We start from the raw sequence: 25,604 nt of genomic DNA, 5'->3' as shown, positions 1-25,604 counted from the left end.
ACCACCAAGAACCTGGTACAAACCAACATCCCTCAAACACCAGAAAGAGGGTGAAGTGAAATTGAAATCACCAATCTTCCTGAAAACGATTTCAAAATGAAAATAATAAACAAGCTCACGGAACTGCAGAAAAATATTCAAGACCTCAGGGAGGACTTCAAGAAGAGATAGAAACCTTGAAAAATACAGTATCTGAAATGAAACATACAATGGAGGGATTTAAAAGTAGATTAGATGCAGTAGAAGAGATGATAAATGAAATAGATATTAGAGAACAGGAATACAAAGAAGCTGAGGCACAGAGGGTAAAAAGGATCTCTAGGAGTGAAATAATAATAAGAGAACAGTGAGACAAATCCAAACGGAGCAATATTTGCATTACAAGGGTACCAGAAGATGAAGAGAGAGAAAAAGGGATAGAAAGTGTCTTTGAGGAAGTAATTGATGAAAACTTCCCCAATCTGGGGAAGGAGATAGTCGCTCAGGCCATGGAGGTTCACATACCTCCCAACACAAGGAACCCAAGGAAGACAACACTAAGACATATAATAATTAAAATGGCAAAGATCAAGGACAAGGAGAGAGTATTAAAAGAACCCAGAAAGAAAAAACAGTTCACATACAAAGGAAAACCCATCAGCCTATCATCAGACTTCTCAACAGAAACCTTACAGGCCAGAATGGAGTGGCATGATATATTTAATGCAATGGAACAGAAGGACCTTGAACCAAGAATACACAACCCAGTAAGATTATTGTTTAAATTTGAAGAAGGGATAAACAATTTCCAGAGAAGCAAAAGTTGATAAAATTTACATCCCACAAACCATCTCTACAGTGTATTTTGGAGAAACTGCTATAGATGGAAGTGTTCCTAAGGCTAAATAGCTGTCGCCAGAGAAAATAAAACCACAATAAAGGAAGTAGACCAATTAATTAATCAAATGCAAAATTAAATTAATTACCTACAAAATCAGTCAAGGGATACACAAAGACTACAGAGTATAACACCTAATATATAAAGAATGGAGGGGGGAAAAAAGAACTTTCAGACTGTGTTTGAAATAGCATACTGAGTTAAGTTAGACCATTAGATAGTAAAGAAGCTGCCCTTGAATTTAAAGCCTGCAATGCCAATAAGTACATATCTATCAATAATTTCCCTAAATGTAAATGGGCTGTATGTGCCAATCAAAAGACACAGAGTTACAAAATAGATAAAAAAAAAAAAAAAACAAGACCCATCTATATGCTGCCTAAAGAGACTGACTTCAGACCCAAAGACATACACAGACTAAAAGTGAAGGATGGAAAAAGATAATTTCATGCAACAAAGTGGAAGAAAAAGGCAGGAGTTGCAGTACTTGTACCAGACAAAATAGACTTCAAAACAAATAAATTAACAAGAGACAAAAAAGGATATTACATAATGATAAAGGGGTCAGCCCAACAAGAGGATATAAACATTATAAATATCTATGCATCCAACATAGTAGCACCTAAGTACATGAAGCAGATACTAACAGAATTAAATGGGGAAATACAATGCAATGCATTCATTGTAGGAGACTTGAACACAGCACTCACTCCAAAGAAAGATTAACCAGACAGAAAATATGTAAGGAGACAGAGGCACTGAACAACACATTAGAACTGAAGGGACTAACAAGACATCTATAGAGCACTCCACCCAAAAGCAGTAGGATATACACATTCTTCTCAAGTGCTCATGGAACTTTTCCCAGAATAGATCACGTACTAGGCCACAAAAAGAACCTCAGTAAATTTAGAAGAATTGAAATTATACCAACCAACTTCTCAGACCACAAAGATAGGAAAATGCAAATAAATTATGCAAAGAAAAAAATGCCCACAAACACATGGAGGCTTAACAACATGCTCCTAAATAATCAATGGATCAATGACCAAATAAAAACAAAGCAAGCGATATGTGGAGACAAATGAAAACAACAACTCAACACCCCAATATCTGTGGGATGTAGTGAAGGCTGTTCCAAGAGGAAAGGACATAGCAATACAGGCCTACCTCAAGAAAGAAGAACCATTCCAAATGAACAGTTTAAAATAAGAATTAATGTAATTAGAAAAACAAGAACAAATGAGGCCCAAAGTCAGTAGAAGGTGGGACGTAATAAAAATCAGAGCAGAAATAAATGAAATTGGGAAGAATAAAACAATAGAAAGAATCAATGAAATCAGGAGCTGGTTCTTCAAGAAAATAAGCAAAATAAATAGACCCTTAGCCAGATTTATCAAGAAGAAAAGAGAATGTACACACATAAACAGAATCAGAAATGAGGAAGGAAAAATCACTACAGACAACACAAAAACATGAAGAATTACTAAAGAATGCTATGAAAATCATATGCCAAAAAATTGGGCAATCTAGAAGAAATACCCCCAGAAAGAAATAGAAAATCTGAACAAACCAGTTACCAACAATGAAATTGACTTGGTAATCAAAAAACTACCTAAGTACAAAACTCCTGGACCAGATGGCTTCACTGCTGAATTTATCAGTCATTTAGAGAAGACCTAGTAGCTATCCTCCTTAAAAGTTTTCCAAAAAGCGGAGGAAATACTTCCAAACTCATTCATTCTATGAGGCCAGCATTACTTTAGTACCAAAACCAGGCAATGACACCACAAAAAGAAAATTACCGACTGATATCCCTGATGAACATAGATTCAAAAATGCTCAGCAAAATATTAGCAAACTGAATACAAAAATAATCAAAGAAATCATCCATCATTATAAAGTGAGATTTATTTATTCAGGGGATTCAAAAACACATCAACATCATATACCACAACAACAAAAAGAAGGACAAAACTCCCACGATCATCTCAATAGTTGCTTAAAAAGCATCCAACAAAATTCAACAGCCATTCATAATAAAAACTCAACAAAATGGGTATAGAGGGGGCGCCGTTCGGCTCCGCCCCTTCCAGTCGACCTCAGAGGCGGGGCGGCGATGGCAGTGCGCCCACCTTTCCCGGCCGAGGGGCGGTAGTTGGTTATGCATCAGCAGCTCCCCAGGGCCTGCCCGGAGCCAGCCCCGTCAGCGGCGCCCTCCCACTCCAGGGCACCTCTTGGGTGGGGGCTGCTGTGGTGCGGGTCGCAGACCTCAGGTGCAGCTGACCAGGGCCCAAGAAGAGCCTGACCGAGTCGAGGCCCAGCACGAAGCCCTGACCCACCCGTCGGGCTCAGGCCAATCTCTAGCCATCAGAGTCACGCTACTTGCTGGAGGCCCGGAGCTCCGTGTCCCCCCAAGCCCCGGGCCTCTTGCGGGAATGTTCAAAAATGAGTACCAGGGAGGTGCATTTGTTGAAATCTTTAGTGCTCAGGGGAAAAAGCCTGGAGCAAAATGGAAGATCCTTGGCACTCCATCTGTGATTTGTAAAGAGTTTGATAAAGAAGTTAAAAGCTTTGTGTTTGTCCTGGAAGGCAACAGTCAAACAAATAAAATTCAGTTACCAAAGAAGAATAAGCAAATTCTTGGCCTGATCCAGAGGTTTCTTGTACTTCAGATTTACATACCCTGGGACAAGACTTCTCCACTGAATTGCTGTAAGATATACAGAACTTCCTTAAAAGTTTTATGTGTATTTGACATTTGATCAATTGAAGCAATACAAATAGTCATTGATTACAAGTAGCAGCTTTTGCATTAAAGAGCAGAAACTTCTCAATTTGACATGAAGTACTTAAACTAATTTAATCATATTTCTTAGATATCACTGTGTCTGGCATTTCCCTAGGGAAAGAGAGCAAATTTTGTCTGCTTTAGAAAATATCAAGGGTTATGAATTTGACAAAAAACAGCTTATAACTCGAAGAAATAAGTAATCCAAAAGTTGAGAATTGGGTTCAAATGAAGGGTGATGCTATGGTTTGTGCTTGTCTGCTATTGATAACTATGATGGGTTTAAAATTGATCAAAATACCTCACTTTAATGTAATTTAGCTTAAAAATATTGGTCTTCCTGTTTATATAAGATGGCTTGGAACCTATTTGTTTTAAATGGCCTTGCTACGAACAGATTGTTTAGCAAAAATGAGAATTACAGCTCTTATTCATTTGAGCTGTCTGTTGTCTGAGATGACTCTGAGAATGAAAATAATGACTTGCACACTCACAGAGAATGGAATATCATTTAAGATTTTAAGAAATTTGTATACTTCTAACAACACATTACATTTAAGGTATGCTATTTTCTAATTTTCTTTTGTGATTAATAGCTGTCCAAGGTGTAAGCTTAGCCTTGTATTTTTCCCTGATGGAACAAATGACTTATCCTATTAATGAAGGTGACATGTACTTGTTGCACTGGGGCAAGATGAAGGAAGAGCTTTCTTAACAAAATGGGAATAACGTTAAAAAAAATGGGTATAGAGAGCACATACCTCAACATAATAAAAGCCATATATGACAAACCCAAAGCCAACATCATTCTTAACAGCAAAAAGCGGAAAGCTTTTCTTCTAAGATCAGGAGCAAGACAAGGATGCCCACTCTCCCCACTTTTATTCGACATAGTACTGGAGGTCCTAGCCATAGCAATCACACAAAACAAAGAAATAAAAGGCATCCCAATTGGTAAGGAAAAGTCAAACTGTCACTATTTGCAGATGACATGATATTGTACATAAAAAACCCTAAAGAATCCACTAAAAACCTACTAGAACTAATAACTGAATTCAGCATTGCAGGATATAAAATTAATACACAGAAATCTGTTGCATTCCTGTACACTAACAATAAACTAGCAGAAAGAGAAATCAGGAAAGCAATTCCATTCACAATTGCATCATAAAGAATAAAATACCTAGAAATAAACTTAACCAAGGAAATGAAAGACCTATACCCTGAAAACTACAAGACACTTATGAGGGACATTAAAGATGATACCAATAAATGGAAATACATCCCATGCTCATGGATAGGAAGAATTAATATTGTCAAAATAGCCATACTGCCTAAAGCAATCTACAGATTCAATGCAATCCCTATCAAAATTCCAACAGCATTCTTCAACAAACTAAAACAAATAGTTCTAAAATTCATATGCAACCACAAAAGACCCTGAATAGCCAAAGTATTCCTGAGAAGGAAGAATAAAGCTGGGGGGATCTCACTTTCCAACTTCAAGTTCTGCTGCAAAGCCACAGTAATCAGGACAATTTGGTACTGGCACAAGAACAGACCCATAGATCAATGGAACAGAATAGAGAAACCAAATATAAACACAAGGATATACAGTCAATTAACATGATAAAGGAGCCACGGATATACAATGGGGAAATGACAGCCTCTTCAACAACTGGTATTGGCAAAACTGGACAGCTACATGTAAGAGAATGAAACTGGATTATTGTCTAACTCCATACACAAAAGTAAACTCAAAATGGATCGAAGACCTGAATTTAAGTCACAAAACCATAAAACTCTTAGAAGAAAACATAGGCAAAAATCTCTTGAAAATAAACATGAGCAACTTTTTCCTAAACACATCTGCTTGGGCAAGGGTAACAAAAGCTAAAATGAACAAATGGGACTACATCAAACTAAAAAGCTTCTGTACAGCAAAGGACACCATCAGCAGAACAGAAAGGCATCCTACAGTATGGGAGAATATATTCATAAATGACATATCTTATAAGAGGTTATCATCCAAAATATATAAAGAATTCACACACCTCAACACCCAAAAAGGAATTAACCCAATTAAAAAAATGTGTGGAGGATATGAATAGACACTTCTCCAAAAAAGAAATTCAGATGGCCAACAGGCACATGAAAAAATACTCCACATTGCTAATTATCAGGGAAATGCAAATTAAAACCACAATGAGATATCACCTCATACCAGTTAGAATGGCCAACATCAAAAAGACAAGGAGCAACAAATGCTGGCAAGGATGTGGAGAAAGAGGAACCCTTCTTCACTGCTGGTGGGAATGTAAATTAGTTCAACCATTGTGGAAAGCAATATGGAGGATCCTCAAAAAACTAAAAATAGAAATACCAATTGACCTGGGAATTCTACTCCTAGGAATTTACTCAGAGTAAACAAGATCCCAGATTCAAAAAGATATATGCATCCCTGTGTTTATCGCATCACTATTTACAATAGTCAAAATATGGAAGCAACCTAAGTGTCCATCAGTAGATGAAAGGATAAAGAAGATGTGGTGCATATACACAATGGAATATTATTCAGCCATAAGAAGAAAACAAACCCTACCATTTGCAACAATATGGATGGAGCTAGACGGGATTATACTCAGTGAAATAAGCCAGGTGGAGAAAGATAAGTACCAAATGATTTCACTCATTTGTGGAGTATAAGAACAAAGAAAAACTGAAGGAACAAATAGCAGCCAACTCACAGACTCCAAGAATGGACTAGTAGTTACCAAAGGGAATAGGGTACAGAGAGCTGGTGGGGAAGGAAGGAGAAGATCATTCAGTGGCATTATGATTAGCACACACAATGTAGGGGGGGCATGGGAAAAGGCAGTACAGCATGGAGAAGAGAAGTGTTGACTCTATAGCATCTCACTATACTGATGGACACTGACTGCAGTGTGGGAGGGGTGTGAGGGGACTCTATAATGTGGGTGAATGTATTAACCTCAATGTTGCTCATGTGAAACCTTCATAACATTGTATATCAATGATATCTTAATGAAAATCAAATTTTTAAAAATCTGCAAAGTATTCAAAATGGCAGCATTTCCTCTGGCCAAGGACTGCACGGTCCAGATGCTTCTGTGGAAGCTTGAGAGGATTGAAGATTAAACATGTGTTGTGCCTGGAAGAATAAGTTTTTTGGCTAAAAATAATTGAGTTAATTGGACTGAACTTCCAGAAACTTTCATTTGCTCTTCAAGGTTGCAGGAAACAGGGTTTTAAAAACTTGTAATTATACTTTTCACTTAAGTACAGCCAAGTCGGATTTGTAACTTTGCATCACTTCTCTTAGCAAGCCTGGTCCTCACTGTTGCCCCAGCCCTGGCTGGGAGCTCTAGGAACTGTGCACCCAGAGGTTGCCATAGCTTAGCACTGAAGCAGCCCATTTCTCAATGGAATTATATTCGCGTCATTGTGCCAGATTCCATTCATTGCCACCAAATCAAGTAAAACTCTTTGAAGTGAAAGAACCCAGCAATGCTCTGTTTTTTCCACTCTTCTGTGGGCATTTTATGGACTGAAAGTTAGGAAAGCAGATTGTGAAAAGGAAAATGTATCGTTTTATGCTCTAATGAGGTTACAAAGGAATCCTGCAGTAATTAAGTTGTTCAGATACTGTACTTGAACAATCCATTCTTCTGAGTTTGATTCAGCTCATGTTTACTGAATACCAATTGTGTGAAATGCCAAGGATTAGTTAGCAGTTGCTCTATGGAATATAAAGATTGACAGACAATCCCTTCCTTGGAGAGCCTGTGGGCTATCAAGTAGAATGAGGAAAGATGACCACAGGGCAAGGCAGAGCTCAGTAGGCACTTTGAGAGAAATACAAATAGGACACCATGGCATTTTCAGAGGAATGGGATTGCATCTTGTTGGGAACAGGAAGTCTTGGAGACAGAGATTTTGAAAGATAAATGCAATTTGGGCATCTAGAGATGGGTGGGGGAGAAAGAAACAGAATGGCGGTGGGGAAGAGCAGGATATACTTGGTGACCAGCATGGGAGTCTGATGTCACCAAATCACACATCAGGAGAAAGACTGGGAGCAGTAAGTCCGGCCAGGTGGATGCACCAGGTAGGGGTCTGTGTGCCTAGGAATCCAGTAAAGACTTGGAGTGGCAGGGTGACAGGAACATCTACCAGGTCTTTGCTCGACCTCCATGGCCCCTTTCCCACCTCCTCCTCTGCCCCTGTCCAGTTATTTCTCTGTGTAACCCAGCCAACATCATCACCTTCCCTTTCTCTTTCCCTTGTTCCTTCCCCTCACTTTCTCTCCTCCCCTAGCTGTCAGAAGCAGCTCAGAAGTCATCATATTTGGAAGCATGCTGAAACCCCACAGCCGGAATTAATCATTACTTGCCCTGTTCCCACAGTGATTGTCTCACTCCCTCATTGTAGCACTTACTGCATTCTGTCAGCAGTGTTTCCATCTCCATGCCCTGCATCAGATATAGGGGCTTCTTATCCCATTAGCCTTTGTAGAGTGTCTTGGGTACAGGGCACAGTATGTTTGTTGAATGAATGAATCAGGGATCCTTCTTAACAAACAGTTTTTATTTATATTATGTATAGAGAAGAGATGCATGGAAACCAAAGTGATGGAAGTTCTCAAAAGACTTTAATGATCAGATGAAGAAATTGTTTGAAGAAGCATAAAATACGTGCTGTGTCTCAATTCCCGAATACCGACCACAGCTTGGCTCTCAGCGCTTTCCCTGAGCAGGAGCCACAGCCTTCCTTTCATAGCCCACCATGCGCCAAACCACAGCCTGGTTGCTTCAGCTTTCCTGACTGCCTTTGCATGCTGCCTTCTGCAGGATGGAGCAGATACATACAGGGCGTGAGGACAGGAGAGAACACCTGAACACAAGGGCCGTGGGTTTGCCTGTTTATTTAAAGATTCTCTCCTTGAAAAGTTCACCTTCATGCTATAAGCATTTTTTAAATGGCTTTCAAACATTAGCAGAGTTCTTAGAACTCCTACGTGAATCAGAATTGGGCTTCAAGTGTTTTGTGCACAGCTGTGTTTGTTCAGCATTTTCTACCCTTGCAGGATTTCAGGTCACAAGTCAGGGTGAGGATTTACACATTTTCTTTTTCCCCTTTAACTCAGACCTGTTCATTTATACGCACATCTTTTTTGTACATACTCAGAAACCCAGTTCCTCTTCAGTGACATGAGAGGCTTGAAGCAGAGGACCTCTGGGATCGCTTTGTCAGCATTTAAAAAGACTCTCTTATCTTATGACCGTAGGGACCGCCTTCTGTCCCTGGACAGTGCCTGCAGATCTTCAGTGGCTTGGGTTTAGACTCTAGCCACTAGGTGGCAGTAAAAAAAAATCATTCTTTGCAATGAGAAGGGCTTATCGATCTTTACGTTTACTTTTGAAGAGGGACTTGGAGGTCTGAAGTTTGAGGTGCTTGTTTTGAAGTTCTGTAACCTTAGGTGGCCTCAGTATGTTGTTTCTTAGGACCTGTGCCTGTGGCCCTCCATGGCGGTTTGTGTTAGGGAGTGACGGAGACAGCAGATGCAAGTTACAGCATGTAACTTCACTTTACAACACATTTCTTATGATAAAACAGTAAGACATGGCAATTGTAGAAACTTGGGAAATACAGGTATAAAGAAGAAACTTTAAATTACTCTTAGAAATAGTCTATTTGTTACATTTCTTCCTGGCATTTTTTGTACATACAAAATTGAAATCATATTGAACCTATAGGTTTACACCTTCCTTTTCAAGTTAGTGTTACATTGCCTTTTTCTGCCATGAAATATCTCTTCACACTGTTGGATGAACCATGAAGAGTCCAACTGGCTCAATGTTGTGGGTACTTGGTTTGCATCTGGTGTTTCACTGTTGTGAATAATGCTCCCATGAACCTAAATCTTGCCTTAGGATATATTCCTGGAAATTTATTTACTGGGTAAAGGGATATGAATTTCAAAGCTTTGGCTGCATATCACCAAGTGACTCCAAGAAAGACTTTACAGATCTGTCCTCCCAGGAGAGAGAGAGAGAGAGAGTGTGTGTGTGTGTGTGTGTGTGTGTGTCAACAGGGCACTAACTGTAGAAACTTGGGAAATACAGGTAGTTTAAAGAAGAAATTTAAAATTACTCCTAGAAATAATCTATTTGTTATGTTTCTTCCTAGCATGAGAAGCTGGTGTGGGGGAATAATCTTTATGGCATCTGAGTTTTAAAAAATCAGTTTCTAACTATATCATTTTGGAAATTTAGGCCAAGAAAAGTCTGCCAATTCAGTTATTTTCATTTTTCCAAGACCTGAAGTATAACAGTCAGCTTGTATTATGCAAGTATTATGAATACTATCTGGGGAACTATTTATGGCTATTTTAAACATAACTCAGGAGTTATTTACAATCAGTGGTCACACCCTCTGAATTTAGTGAATATCCTGGTTTGGTTTTGTTTAACTTTCATTGGCTCAGCTACCAGAGTAATTTATGCAGTTTGGGGAAGCTAGCCTCCATGCATTGGTCCAAGGCCCAGGACATGAGGGTTTTTGGGAAGCTCTATTTTCCCGGGGAAAGCCTTGGCATGGTTTTGCTTAAGATACACAATCTTAACAGACCCTTACCCATTATAACCTTGAAATCATTTTCTTCCTATTGGATATAAACCACATTACTTTTCATCCCAGCTGGGCCTGTAGTGCGCTGTGCTTTCTTTTTTTAAGGGTCAATCACCTGTGAATTATAATGATAGCAGCTACCTGTTTATAGATGCCTTAATCAAAACTGCTTAATTGGATTTTATTAAAAACAGAATTCAAAGGGTTTTAAGTGAGATACTTTGGAAAACTTAATATAGTACTGGGGGCTGCAGAACCTCAGGCTAGGTGTTGCCACTTTGCACAGGAGTATGGGCTTCACCGTAGGGTATTGAGAGCCTCAAAGGGGCCAAGCTGAGGACTAGTCATGTTCCCATTGTTATTCTAAAGCTTCTGGCTACCTTCTGGAGAGCAGATATAGAGAGGAGGATCCCTATCAGGTTTGGCCAGAGAGTAAGTAACCAGCCTTGGCGCATTATTTAAACTTAGCGTGTCTTAGTTTCCTCGTGTCTAATAGATTCAGTAATAGTACCCATACCACAGTCTGTGGATTAAATGAGTTGCTGTTTGTCATGTGCTTAGAACAGCTTCCAGAATGTACGTGCTGGAATTGTTTGTTAAATGGAATGCCAGAAGTCTGACGGCAGAGGTGAGGCACTTCAGCACCGCCCTTCCTCCATCTAGCATCAGTTTGGCCTCCTCTCTGAAAACCCAGATGGCCTCTGGGCTCGGAGCCCTTGGCCTCCTCTCATTTGTAAACCAAGCCAGGCCTTCTCCCTCCCTGTGTGGCTGGCTGGTGTGGGTGCCTCGCATGGATGTGGCCCATGGCTGGTCAGACCTGGCTGGGCTTTCCTTCCCCAGAACACCACGCAGGACTCCGGTCCCAGCTCCCCCTGCCAAGGGACCTGCCACAGGGAACAGGGAGGCTCCTTCAGTACACACTCCCCAGAGGGTGACACACTGGCCACCATTTACTGCCCTGCCTCTACTGACCGTGACTACTTGCTGTCACCAAGACTGCACATGTGTTTGAAAATAACTCAGAGGTGAACTCCTGGGCTGTTGTCAGTTCTTGATTGCTTTCTGTTTATAAAGAACAGTTTTGAACCCAAAAGAAAGGCAAATAATATCCAAGTGGCTTCCATCCAGCCTTTTCTTCACTTTAGTAAGGAACCTTTTAATTATAGCTTATAAAAAGTTCACTTTGATTCTGTAAATTTCCTGATTTTCTTGCTCCCCAGTGGATGCATTTTTTTTTGGTATCATTAATCTGCAATTACCTGAAGAACATTATGTTTACTAGGCTACCCCCTTCACCAAGTCCTCCCCACAAACCCCATTACAGTCACTGTCCATCAGCGTAGTAAGATGCTGCAGAATCCCTACTTGTCTTCTCTGTGTTGTACAGCCCTCCCCGTGACCCCCCTGCCAATTACACATGCTAATTGTAATGCCCCCTTTCTTTTTCCCGCCCTTATCCCTCCCTTCCCACCCATCCTCCTCAGTTCCTTTCCCTTTGGTAACTGTTAGTCCATTCTTGGGTTCTGTAATTTTGCTGCTGTTTTGTTCCTTCAGTTTTTCTTTGTTCTTAAACTCCACATATGAGTGAAATCACTTGGTACTTGTCTCTCTCCACCTGGCTTATTTCACTGAGCACAATACCCTCTAGCTCCATCCATGTTGTTGCAAATGGTAGGATTTGTCTTCTTCTTATGGCTGAATAATATTCCATTATGTACATGTACCACCTCTTCTTTATCCATTCATCTACTGATGGACATTTAGGTTGCTTCCATTTCTTGGCTATAGTAAATAGTGCTGCAGTAAACATAGGGGTGCGTCTGTCTTTTTTAAACTGGGCTACTGCATTCTTAGGGTAAATTCCTAAAAGTAGAGTTCCTGGGTCAAATGGTATTTCTATTTTGAGCATTTTGAGAAATCTCCCTACTGATTTCCACAATGGTTGAACTAATTTACTTTCCCACCAGCAGTGTAGGAGGGTTCCCCTTTCTCTGCAACCTCACCAACATTTGTTGTTGTTTGTCTTTTGGATGGTTGCGATTCTAACTGGGGTGAGGTGATATCTCATTGTGGTTTTAATTTGCATTTCTCTGATGATTAGCAATGTGGAGCATCTTTTCATGTGTCTGTTGGCCAACTGAATTTCTTCTTTACAGAACTGTCTAGTCAGCTCCTCTGCCCATTTTTTAATTGGATTATTTGCTTTTTGTTTGTTGAGGTGCGTGAGCTCTTTATATATTTTGGATGTCAGCCCTTTAACAGATCTGTCATTTATGAATATATTCTCCCATACTGTAGGATACCTTTTTGTTCTATTGATGGTGTCCTTTGCTGTACAGAAGCTTTTCAGCTTGATATAGTCCTACTTGTTAATTTTTGCTTTTGTTTCCCTTGCCTGGGGAGATATGTTCATGACGAAGTCGCTTATGTTTATGTCTAAGAGATATTTGCCTCTGTTTTTTTCTAAGATTTTTATGGTTTCGTGACTTACATTCAGGTCTTTGATCCATTTCAAATTTACTTTTGTGTATGGGGTTAGACAGTGATCCAGTTTCATTCTCTTACATGTAGCTGTCCAGTTTTGCCAGCACCATCTGTTGAAGAGACTGTCATTTCCCCATTGTATGTCCATGACTCCTTTATCTAATATTAATTGACCATATATGTTTGGGTTAATGTTTGGAGTCTCTATTCTGTTCCACTGGTCTGTGGCTCTGTTCTTGTGCCAGTACCAAACTGTCTTGATTACTACCAATGGATGCATTTTTGTAAATCACATTATACATGTTGTTGGGTTTTTAAACTTTTTAAACATCTACCAAGTAGTAATATATCAAAACAACTCTGTTAACTTGATACGAACTTTCCTAATTTGAAAACAGTAGGTGGGATCTGTTGTGGGGCCGGCAGGTTTCTACCTCTATTAGTAGTGCTGCCAGGAGTTCTGCTTTGAGGATAGGGAGTCAGGTCTGAACTCAAGGATGGAAAGAGCCATGGTCTACACAACAGGGTGCACACCAGATCTAGGGCAGGTTTCCTCAGGCGGAGGGACTAGGGTGGAAATGTGGTGGGAATGGAAGAAGTGGCACAGGAAGCGTCTTCAGTGTTTCCATCACTTTACTGAGTTTGATGCTGGATGAAATTCATCATACTATTTTATATTTTTGAGTGTGTGCGGTAGTTATGATAAAGTTGAAACTAGGGCCATGGTGGATTAGTGATACCCACCTGGTGGTGGTGTGCCTGTTGTGGGCCCACACCTGACAGAGCTGTTGGAACCTCTTCCCAGATTCGACTGCCCCCTTGAGTATTTATGGGTGAGCTTGGGCACACATATGCCCTCACACAGGTACCTACAGGTGAACTCACACACATACTTATGTGTACCTACGTTATCTTGTAATGAATACTCACAAAATACAGTTCAGGACTTTAAAAATAAATGAAGCATGACCACTTCCTAGTGAACATACTAAAAACTACTGGGTTGTACACTTGAAAGGGGTGAATTTTATAGTATCAATTATGTCTCAAAATTAAAGGTGTTGTTAAAAAAATTAAATGTTTCCAGAGCAATACTTTTTCAAAAAGTAAATGTTTTTCTGATTGTTAAGTAGTACATAAACATATAGGGAACTGGAAAATGTACTAAAGTTAAAAGAAGAAAGAAACTACATATGTACAATAGCATCATCCCAGAGACTGTTAACATTTGGTCTTATTTTCTTTATTCCCATGTATGGATTATTTTTATACTGATGAGATTATTTCTGTGTTTTAAATTTTGCATCTTTCTTCATTTGACATTATAATATAACCATTTAAAATGCTTTAATAAATTCTTTACAAGCATCTTAATGGCTTACGGTGAGCCACTGTGTGAGGGTATAATAATAGATAAACAATTCCCTGCTGAGGGACATATTCACCATGAGAAATAACATCGTAGTGGATGCCTTTGAGCATAATCCCCACTGTCATACTTGGGTTTATTTCCTTAAATATATGCCAGATACATTAAAAATTTTGAATGCTTTTAAAACCTTTAATATGTATTTTCAAGTTGCATTCTATAAGGCAGGCGTCTATCAGCCTATAAGGCATCTCTGTGGAGGTGGCAAACCTCCGGGTGGCATGGCGATGGCAGTCCATGCATGGGGTGGCTGTGGCCGTGGCCATGGTGCACCCGCCCATCCCTGTGGGGGCCTGTGTGGGTCACAGCGGCGCTGGTGTATGTATGTGCATCTACACTCTCCTCCGAGCTTACGCAAACTGTCAGGCTGGCATTTGGTGTTCAAAAATCTTTCTTCCATTAAGAGAAAAATGATATGCTGAAGTTTACACTTCCCCTTTTTGATTATGAGGATGACCGTTTACCCATGTGTTTCTTGGTCATTTGCATTTTCTCCAATGAATCTGTTCAGACTCATTTTTTACACTTTTGGTGTTTGTTGTACCATATTTTTACATTAATTTGATTACATATGATTTGTGTATTTGTGTATTACAAATTATTTATTGTTAATATTATTCCTAGTTTGTGCTTGTGTTATTGTCTAAAAACCACAATGTTTTACTTTTGTTTAGAACTACCAATGATTTGCTTCCTCAGTTTTCAGTTTAGAAAATTCTTTCCCATTCACACCTGTGAAAAGTACTTGTATTTTCTTCTTGTTTATTTTTTTGTTTCAATTTTATATTGATTTCTTTTATTTACATTAAATTCAATTATATTTTGATGAATAACATAAGCTGAAGATCTAATTTTTTTCAGGTTTCTCAGCATCATTTTTTGCAGAATCTTACCTTTCTCTAGAAATCTGTGGTGTGTGCTTGTCATGTATTAAACCATCTATTTTGATAAAAATATTTTGATGAGTTTGAAAACAAAGGTCACATTCTTAATATAGTTAAAGCACTGTTCATTTATTATAGACTTTTATTTCATTGTTAACATCTGTTTAAATTTACTTATTTTTAATGTAATAATTTTAATGGTAACTAGTTTCTTCTTTATAGCTTGAACCAAAGTGAACTGGATACTCAAACAAATTAAGCTTACTCATTTCATAGAGATCGCCCCATTTACAAATGACCTGGACTCTAGGCATTATATGTAGCAGGTACTTGCATTCACTTTTAAGAACTTTCTGTTTGTTTCTAAGGGGTTGTTATGTCACATACTGACAGCCTGCAGAGTTGATATGAAAGAAGCTGGTCTTTTTGCTCAAGATCTTGGGTTTGCACCTGCAGATTACTATCCTGGTTTGCTTAAAAATGTGAGTAATTTTAATTTACTAATACTGAAATTTTCATTGCTTAATGTACCATCAGCAAAAAGGGTAATATTTCACTCATCTGGAAGAGGTGTTTAACTTTTCTATGTTTATGTCTTCCTACCTGGGGTGGATTTTTGGCCATGTAAGGAAGAAATGTGAAACAGCAGATTATGAGGAAGAAGAAGGAGACCTGAAGAGATTCTAAATCAACCAATCTCTCTAGTCTCTTAACACATCTCATTTATTCTCTCAAAGATTTTTGGGAGAAGAAGTTTTCTTAACCAATGTAAACACACCTATTGCTGTTGGACGAAGTTTACGTTTAAAATAACCTGACAAAAATTGTATGTTAAAGCAAAAATTTCAATTAAAAATGTTGTAAATAGTATTATATATTACATCTTAGTATTAAAGCTGTGTTTTTTTCTGCCTTAAATTTTAGCTAACTTCAAGAAATTTAAATTTATGATGTTAATATGGCTTTTCTAAAAAATGTTAAATGTTAAGAGATTTTTTAATATTAGTTAACTATTCTGGTTTTGGAAGCTTATATATGAATAGCATTTTTTAAAATAACTAAATTAAGAGAGAAAAAACTAATTATAATGTGGCTTTATTTTTAATGGGTTTGGTTTTAATTCCTAGGAAATTAATGACCTATTTTTCATTGGCTTAAATAGGAATGCAGAATAATAGACATTAAACATAAAATCTAAGCTATTAGTAAAAGTGACTTGGCACTGCTCTCCTTTCACTTTGACAAAGTAAAACAAGGAGCGGATGGTTTGGGGAAGGTGGGGAATCTCAATGGAAATACCACTCACACCAAGAAGAACAGAGCTGATGTAATCCTGTTTGCAGTATGTTAACCTGCAACTGATTTTGTTTTACAGATGGTTTTATCATTAGTGTCTGAACTCAGAGAGAATCATCTTAATGGATATAACACTCAAAGGCGGTAGGTGTTAAACTAAACATCCCCCTTCTCAAGTTTCAAAATGTATCAGTTCAGTTATGAGAGAAAAATTTTGTAATTCTTAGGAAATGTGTGTTCATAGTTATGGGTATATTCTATGCGGAGAGATTACTTTAGTGAAATCCATGGCAAATTGGTGTGTTTTATCAAACTGTTTTTAATTACTATTTCCAGCTCACTTAGGATAAGAAGTCATGTACCAACTCTTGCACACCCATTGAGTGAAAAGTCCTACACATGCAGGAGGGAACACAAAATGCAAGAAGCACCCAGTTCAGTGTGTGTGTGTATAATTTGCGCATGCCACAATTAGCATATTTATGAGGTAGTAGATGCTTTATGTGCACATATGACCTATTGTAAGAAACATGATACTCCAAATTCTAGACTAAACAAATAGATTCAGACAAATTAAAAGGCAGTTAATCACATTACAAAATGTTTCTTCACTATGTGAAAGAATTCAAAGTTGTTTTCAACAGTGAGCATTTCTTTTTCATAAATCATTAACTAGGAGAGCCAGAGAACAAGAGATTTTGTGATTTTTTTTCTTGTAAAACTATTGTCATTTAAAGCTGTATGAGAAGTGGTCTTTGCTCTCAGCCTTTAGGAATCCTTTGCATCCAACCTTTAAAGTAAACTGTAAAACTCTTAGATAAAAACACTGGAGAAAATCTTCAGAACATTGGCTTTGGGAGTGACTTTTTTAGATATGGTACCAAAAGCACAAACAACAAAGAAAAAGTAGACTGAAGGCCAATAAATAGGACTTCATTAAAATTAAGAACTTTAATGAATGAATTAATGAAACTAGAAAAGGAAGAACAAATGAGGCCCAATGTCAGTAGAAGGAGGGACATATTAAAGATTAAAGCAGAAATAAATAAAATTGAGAAGAATAAAACAATAGAAAGAATCAATGAAAGCAGGAGTGGGTTCTTCAAAAAAATAAACAAAATAGATAAACCCCTAGCCACACTTATCAAGAAAAAAAGAGAGTCTACACACATGAACAGAATCAGAAATGAGAAAGGAAAAATGACCACAGACAGCACAGAAATACAAAGAATTATGAGAGAATACTATGAAAAATTATATGGTAACAAACTAGATAACCTAGAAGAAATGGACAACTTTCTAGAAAAATACAACCTTCTAAAGCTGACCCAGGAAGAAACAAAAAACCTGAATAGACCAATTACCAACAAAGAAATTGAATTGTAGTCAAAAAACTACCGAAGAACAAAACCGCCAGACCAGGTAGTTTCACTGCTGAATTTTATCAAACATTTAATGAAGACCTAATAACCATCCTCCTTAAAGTTTTCCAAAAGTAGAAGAGGAGGGAATATTCCCAAACTAATTTTATGAGGCCAACATCACTCTAATACCAAAACCAGGCAAAGCCACCACAAAAAAAAGAAAATTACAGACCAATATCCCTGATGAACATAGATGTAAAAATACTCAACAAAATACTAGCAAACCGAATTCAAAAATACATCAAAAAGATCATCCATCATGATCAAGTGGGATTTATCCCAGGGATGCGAGGATGGTACAACATTCGACAATCCATCAACATCATCCACTACTACATTAACAAAAAGGACAAAAACCACATGATCATCTCCATAGATACTGAAAAACCATTCAACAAAATTCAACATCCATTCATGATAAAAACTCTCAACAAAATGGGTATAGAGGGCAAGTACCTCAACATCATAAAGGCCATATATGACAAACCCACAGCCAACATCATACTTAACAGTGAGAAGCTGAAAGCTTTTCCTTTAAGATCAGGAACAAGACAAGGATGCCCACTCTCCGCACTTTTATTCAACATACTTCCGGAGGTCCACGGCAATCAGACAACACAAAGAAATAAAAGGCATCCAGATTGGCAAGGAAGAAGTCAAACTGTTCCTGTTTGCTGATGACCTGATATTGTACATAAAAAACCCTAAAAGAAACCATTTGAAAACTATTAGATCTAATATCTGAATTCAGCAATGTTGCGGGATACAAAATTAATACACAGAAATCTGTTGCTTTCCTATATACTAATGAAGAACTAGCAGAAAGAGAAATCAGGAAAACACTTCCATTCACAATACCATCAAAAAGAATAAAATACCTAGGAATAAACCTAACCAAGGAAGTGAAAGACCTATACCCTGAAAACTACAAGACACTCAAGAGAAATTAAAGAGGACACTAACACATGGAAATTCATCCCATGCTCTTGGGGAAGAACTAATATTGTCAAAATGGCCATCCTGCCTAAAGCAATGTATATATTCAATGCATTACCTATTAAAATACCTACAGCATTCTTCAATGAACTAGAGCAAATAGTTCTAAAATTCATATGGAAACACAAAAGACTCTGAATACCCAAACCAATCCTGAGAAGGAAGAACATAGCTGGGGGAATTACGTTCTCTGACTTCAAGCTCAACTACAAAGCCACAGTAATCAAGACAATTTGGTACTGGCACAAGAACACACCCAAAGACCAGTGGAACAGAATAGAGAGCACAGATATAAACTCAAGCATATACGGTCAATTAATATATGATAAAGGAAAACTATAAGACAAGAGAAATTAAAGAGAACACTAACAAATGGAAATTCATCCCATGCTCCTGGCTAGGAAGAATTAATATCATCAAAATGGCCATCCTGCCCAAAGCAATATACAGATTTGATGCAATCTCTATCAAATTACAAACAGCATTCTTCAACGAACTGGAACAAATAGTTCTAAAATTCATATAGAACCACCAAAGACCCCGAATAGCCAAACCAATCCTGAGAAGGAAGAATAAAGTGGGGAGGATCTCGCTCCCCAACTTCAAGCTCTACTACAAAGCCTCAGTAATCAAGACAGTTTGGTACTGACACAAGAACAGAGCCACAGACCAGTGGAACAGAATAGAGACTCCAAACATTAACCCAAACATATGTGGTCAATTAATATTCAATAAAGGAGCCATAGACATACAATGGGGAAATGACAGTCTCTTCAACAGATGGTGCTGGCAAAACTGGACAGCTACATATAAGAGAATGAAACTGGATTACTGTCTAACCCCATACACAAAAGTAAATTTGAAATGGATCAAAGACCTGAATGTAAGTCATGAAACCATAAAACTCTTAGAAAAAAACATAGGCAAATATCTCTCAGACATAAACATGAGTGACTTCTCCATGAACATATCTCCCCAGGCAAGGGAAACAAAAGCAAAAATGAACAAGTGGGACTATATCAAGCCGAAAAGCTTCTGTACAGCAAAGGACACCATCAATAGAACAAAAAGGTATCCTATAGTATGGGAGAATATATTCATAAATGACAGATCTGATAAAGGGCTGACATCCAAAATATATAAAGAGCTCACATGCCTCAACAAACAAAAATCAAATAATCCAATTAAAAAATGGCAGAGGAGCTGACTAGACAGTTCTCTAAAGAAGAAATTCAGATGGCCAACAGACACATGAAAAGATGCTCCACATTGGCTTATCATCAGAGAAATGCAAATTAAAACCACAATGAGATATCACCTCACCCCAGTTAGGATCACCACCATCCAAAAGACAAACAACATCAGATGTTGGCTAGGTTGTGGAAAAAGGAGAACCCTCCTACACTGCTGGTGGGAATGTAAATTAGTTCAACCATGTGGAAAGCACTATGGAGATTCCTCAAAATGCTCAAAATAGAAATACCATTTGACCCAGGAATTCCACTTGTAGGAATTTACCCTAAGAATGTCCCAGTCCAGTTTGAAAAAGACAGATGCACCCCTATGTTTATTGCTGCACTATTTACAATAGCCAAGAAATGGAAGCAACCTAAGTGTCCATCAGTAGATGAATGGATAAAGAAGATGTGGTACATATACACAATGGAATATTATTCACCCATAAGAAGAAGACAAATCCTACCATTTGCAACAACATGGATGGAGCTAGAGGGTATTATGCTCAATGAAATAAGCCAGTCAGAGAGAGACAACTACCAAATGATTTCACTCATATGTGGAGTATAAGAACAAAGAAAAACTGAAGGAACAAATCAGCAGCACAATCACAGAACCCAAGAATGGATTAACAGTTACCAAAGGGAAAGGGACTGAGGAGGATGGGTGGGAAGGGAGGGATAAGGGCGGGGAAAAAGAAAGGGGGGCATTACGATTAGCATGTGTAATGTTGGGGTGGGGGGATGCGGAGGGCTGTATAACACAGAGAAGATGAGTAGGGATTCTGCAGCTGATGGACAGTGACTGTAATGGCGTTTGTGGGGGTACTTGGTGAAGGGGGGAGCCTAATAAACATAATGTTCTTCATGTAATTAATTGTAGATTAATGATACCAAAAAAATTATTGATAAAATTGACAAGCCCTTAGAAAATTTTCTAAGAAAAACAAGTTTCAGCTAACAAATATCAGAAATGAAAGAGGAGACAGTATAACTGATGCCACAGAAGTAAAAAGACTCATATAAAACTACTATCAACAGTTATATTACATGAACATGGAAGAAATGGATTAATTTTTTAATAAATACACAACCTACCATGTCTGAATAATAAATTTAAAAACCTGAAAAGATCTGTAACTACTAAGGAGACTAAATCAGTAATCAAAAATCTGCCAACACAGAAAATACCAGGACCAGATGGTGTCACTGGAGAGTTCTGCCAAACATTTAAAGAATTCACATGAATCCCTCTCAGGTTCTTTAAAAAAACTGAAGAGGACACAGCACTCCAAAACTCATTTTACAAGGCCAGTGCTACTGTATGCCAAAATCAGATAAAGATTCTCTAAGAAAAGTATAGATGAATGTTCCTAAAGAATATTGGTACAGAAATCCTCAATTAAATCTAGCGAACTAAACTCCACATATTAAAGGGATGCAGCATGACCAAGTGGGATTTATTCCTCATGTGTACCCATAAGTCACCATATGAAAGTCAGTCAGTGTGTTATACCATATTAACAGTGATGGACCAAACTACATGATAATTTCAACTGATGCAGAAAAACTGTTAAATTCAGCCCCTCTTTCTTGATAAGAACATTCAGCAAACAAGCAATAGAAGGAAACCACCTCAACAAAATATAGAATATATGTAGAGAGTCCACAGCTAACATCATACTCAATGATGAATGACTGAAAGATTTCCTTCCAAAATCAGGAACAAATCAAGGATGTCCTCTCTTACCACTTCTTTTCAACACAGTACTGAAAGTCTTAGCCAGAGCAATTTAGCAAAACAAAGGCATCCAAATTTAAAAGAAATGAGGTTGTCTGTTTATAGATGATATGTATATGTAGAAAATTCCAAAGATTCCACAGAAAAATTGTTGTAAGTAATAGATGAATTCAGTAAAGTGGCAGGATACAAATCAACACTCAAATATAAGTTGTATGTGTATAGACTATCAATAACAAGAAAACAGGAATTTTTTTTAAATCCCACCTACAATAGCATCAAAAGAACAAAATACTTAGGAAAAACTTGAAAAGTTGAAAGACTTCTGCAGTGCAAACTGTAAAACACTGAAAGAAATTAAATACCACACAGATAAATGGAAAGGCATTGCATATTCATGGATTGGAAGAGTTAATAGTGTTAAAATGTCCACGTTACCCAAATCAATCTGTAGATAGCAGTGCAATCTTACCAAAATCCAAATGGCATTTTTCTTTTGCAGAAATAGTAAAAACAATCCTAAAATTCATATAGAATATCAAAGGATCCCAAATTGCCAAAACTATCTTGAAAAGAAAACTAAACCTGGGAGACTCTCATGCACAGATTTTAAAGCATATTATAAAGCTACAGTTGTTAAAACAGTTTGATACTGGCCTAAGGCCAGATACATAAACTCATGGAACAGAATAGCAAGGAGGCTGCAAAAAGACATCCATAATATGTTATTTCTTAAAGAAAATTTTAGAACACTCAAAAAAATACATTCATATAAAGGAAAAGTGTTAAAACTGGCAGAAAGAATCTACACCAACTTCAGGGGAGTGCTAAGTCCTGGGTCCAGGAGGAGGAAATAGGGTGAGGAACAGTGTGTCAGCTGTAATTGAGACATTTTATTTCTTTAAAACATCAAATAGAAATACTTAATAAAATGTTAGCATTATAAAATCTGGGCAGTTGGTACATAGTTGTTACAGTAATTCTCTGTGTTTTTCCATATGTCATAAGTATTTTATAATTAAACTTTTAAAAACTAGAATAGCGGTGCCCTATGAGATGCTGAAAATGGAAAGATAATATTCATAATAAAGCAGTTATTTCCTGCTTCAGGGTCTCATTTCCAAAATAGCAGGTGTACTTCATGAAAATAGAATCATCTTTACTTGGCCTTAGATTGCTTAATATTTATTCCTCTCTGCAGTTGTTTTTTTTCTTTTGTTTATATATTCATGTATTTTATACATTCTTTGATTATATTGGTCTATTAAGATGCTTTCCTCAGAATTATCTGTGCTTTTCTTTTTCTCATGCTTGGATGGGAGAAGAGAGCTGCTCAAAAGTATCTAATTCCACTACAATCAGGAGAGCTGCTGGCAGATACTAGCTGGCTCACTGTGTATAGCAAAAAACTTCATTCATGCCAGATTGGGCCATTTTGTAGGGCAGGTTTGTTCCCAAATTCAGGACTATATTTTCATTAAGGATGTTTGTTTTCAAAAACAGTATGGCAGACCATGGGGACAAGCCGAGTCCACTGAAGGCCATCCCACAGGCAGGTGCATGGCAGGTGCAGCGAGGATGAAAGGGTGATTCACTTCGTTAGTTGTTTAGGGCAGTCTTCATCAAATCAAATCTGTGGTATAATTAGGAAAATTTTTAACCAAATTTACCAAGAATATGAGATGCCTGTGCTGGTAGAATGTCTTCCGGTCTCTGACACACCTCATATATTCCTCATTTGCTCTACTGAATGATGCTTCCTGTGGAGTCTTTCTCCATCTTTATTTTTTAAAGAAAGAACTTTAGAATTCAACAAGATACATTTCTTGCAGGTATTTTTCTGAAATATGTTGAGTTTTTAGGGAAATTCAATCTCTTGGATTAAGTTCACTTACACTTGTCAGAAGATTGAATTTAAGAAGCAATTTGATGCCCAACATACTTTTTGAGTCTCTTTATGAGCTTTAAAAGTCCTACTAAAACCTACAAACAGGAAGTTCTGTTCTTCATCCATGAAGGAAACCGGATTCCTTAAAGCTTGTGTGAGACTCAGACCTCAAAGCCCACAATTCTCCAGTGAATTACAAGTTCAACCAAGTGTGTTTTCTTGTGTCAGGTAGAAACTGATTTCCTGAGAGCAGATAATGGAAGGACTGTAGGGTAACCTCTGACAGCTGGCAAGCCTGCTGGCGCCCTTATAGCTGTTGCTGTTGTAAATTTCATTAATAAGTATTAATAAAATATGTATCCTAATGTGTTACTTTCTCCTAATGTATCATAATGTATTACTGTCAACCTGGGGTTACCTGTACATCTCAAGATTTAAAAACCAAAAAAGGGGTATCAGAATACAACATAGCAGCAAAACTACTTTCTGGTTCACTTGAATCCAGGTTTCCATTGTTTGTGAAACGAGTTTTATCATTACTTTCCTCCCACTACTGCGACATGCAGCCGCTGGAGCCTCTCAAACCCTGTAGAAACAATGCTACACTGTTTCTTTCTCTTTTTTTTTAACAGATGGCATCTGTACGTTTTTTCATTTTTCACAACTTGAGTGCTAAAGTTCATTTCGAAAGACTTGTGGAAAATGTAGAAATTAATCTCATAACTCCAATGCATAAATTGTCAAAGAAACAAAAAAATAAGAAAATCTGTTTAGTTTTCTTTTGCATTATTTTTAGAGGCCTGATAAATGGTCTTGCCATAGTGTTTCAAATAGAGTCTCACTTGCCACCAAGTAGAATCAACAAATCCGTGACAGGGTGTTTACATTCTCTCGTTCTTTGCTGCAAATGGTCTAGAAGGAGCGGCCTTTGCACTTCTGAGAATCACCCTTTATTGTGCAGCTCTGTGCTTGCTGCAGGTAGTTTGAAAGCTTCCATACGACCACGTGGGAAGGATGCTTCCCACATTATTTGGTTCCTGTTGAGCCTCCTGTCATTGAATTCCTGGGCAGAAATCACCTGGTGCTGCTCTGGCAGTCAGTTGGGACTGAAGCTTAATGTGATGCAGTCCAGGAAGTGCACACTTGACAAGTTTCAGACCAAAAGAGGAAGCCATGAAGGCCAGGGGCATTTTGAAACCGTTCCTGCTGCACTTTGGTAGAACCAAGAGCCACCTAAGTCTAACAGGACAAGAGGAGGACATTGTGGAGAAGTAGGTACCATATGGCTGCCAACCCCCAGCTGTTCTGGGGGCTCCCTAATGCTGAGAATGTAATTTATTGGTGACCCAACCAAACTACACTGTGGCAAGTACTGGGCCGGCTACAGTAAATAGCATTCGTGGAGAGGCTAATGGGGAATCCCAAATTCCAGAAAGAGCAAATCAAAGCAATAAAAAAAATGACCAGATATTCACTAAAATGACTTCTGGTGAATTAATACATATTTTTAGATGTCTCTGTTTTAATTTCAAACATGATGAAAAGTAATAGTTACAGCCTCATAAACAAAGCTCTTTAAAGTTCTCAGTAATTTTTACCAGCTTATGGGTATTCTGAAACAAATTTAAAAAGTCTAAAAACTGCTGTCTGTAGTGAAAATCACAATGAACTTGCCCTATTCATTCACATATAACTAACTCCACACTGGCTTTGTAGTGCCTGATTCTTAAATATAAGTGGACTAGCAATGGTCACCAGGTATTTAAGGACATCATTTTAAGCATATAATATGGGGAAAATAGCTATCAATACAAATAAAGAAGAAAGATTATTGAAATAATAGAAAGTCTCAATATCAGTACCTCCGTAAAAGTAAAAGGTTCTAGTGTAGCCATTAAACAAGAACAG

General features: G+C 37.8%; 1 protein-coding gene across 12 annotated transcripts in view; it reads left to right on the top strand.

The window, feature by feature from the left end:
• Nucleotides 1–25,604, top strand: part of FANCC (FA complementation group C) — a 319,450-nt gene that overhangs the window by 236,504 nt on the left and 57,342 nt on the right. For all 12 annotated transcript variants that reach the window (XM_036991264.2, XM_036991263.2, XM_036991262.2 and 9 more), the window contains 2 exons: nucleotides 15,485–15,598; nucleotides 16,492–16,556. In XM_036991264.2, coding sequence (XP_036847159.2) covers nucleotides 15,485–15,598; nucleotides 16,492–16,556 — 179 coding nt within the window. The remainder of the gene's footprint in view (nucleotides 1–15,484; nucleotides 15,599–16,491; nucleotides 16,557–25,604) is intronic.

The sequence above is a fragment of the Manis javanica genome, chromosome 2 (genome assembly GCF_040802235.1).
Source record: "Manis javanica isolate MJ-LG chromosome 2, MJ_LKY, whole genome shotgun sequence".
NCBI lineage: Eukaryota > Metazoa > Chordata > Mammalia > Pholidota > Manidae > Manis > Manis javanica.
The sequence above is the reverse complement of the archived record's forward strand: the minus strand, read 5'-3'. Positions and strand labels throughout refer to the sequence as shown.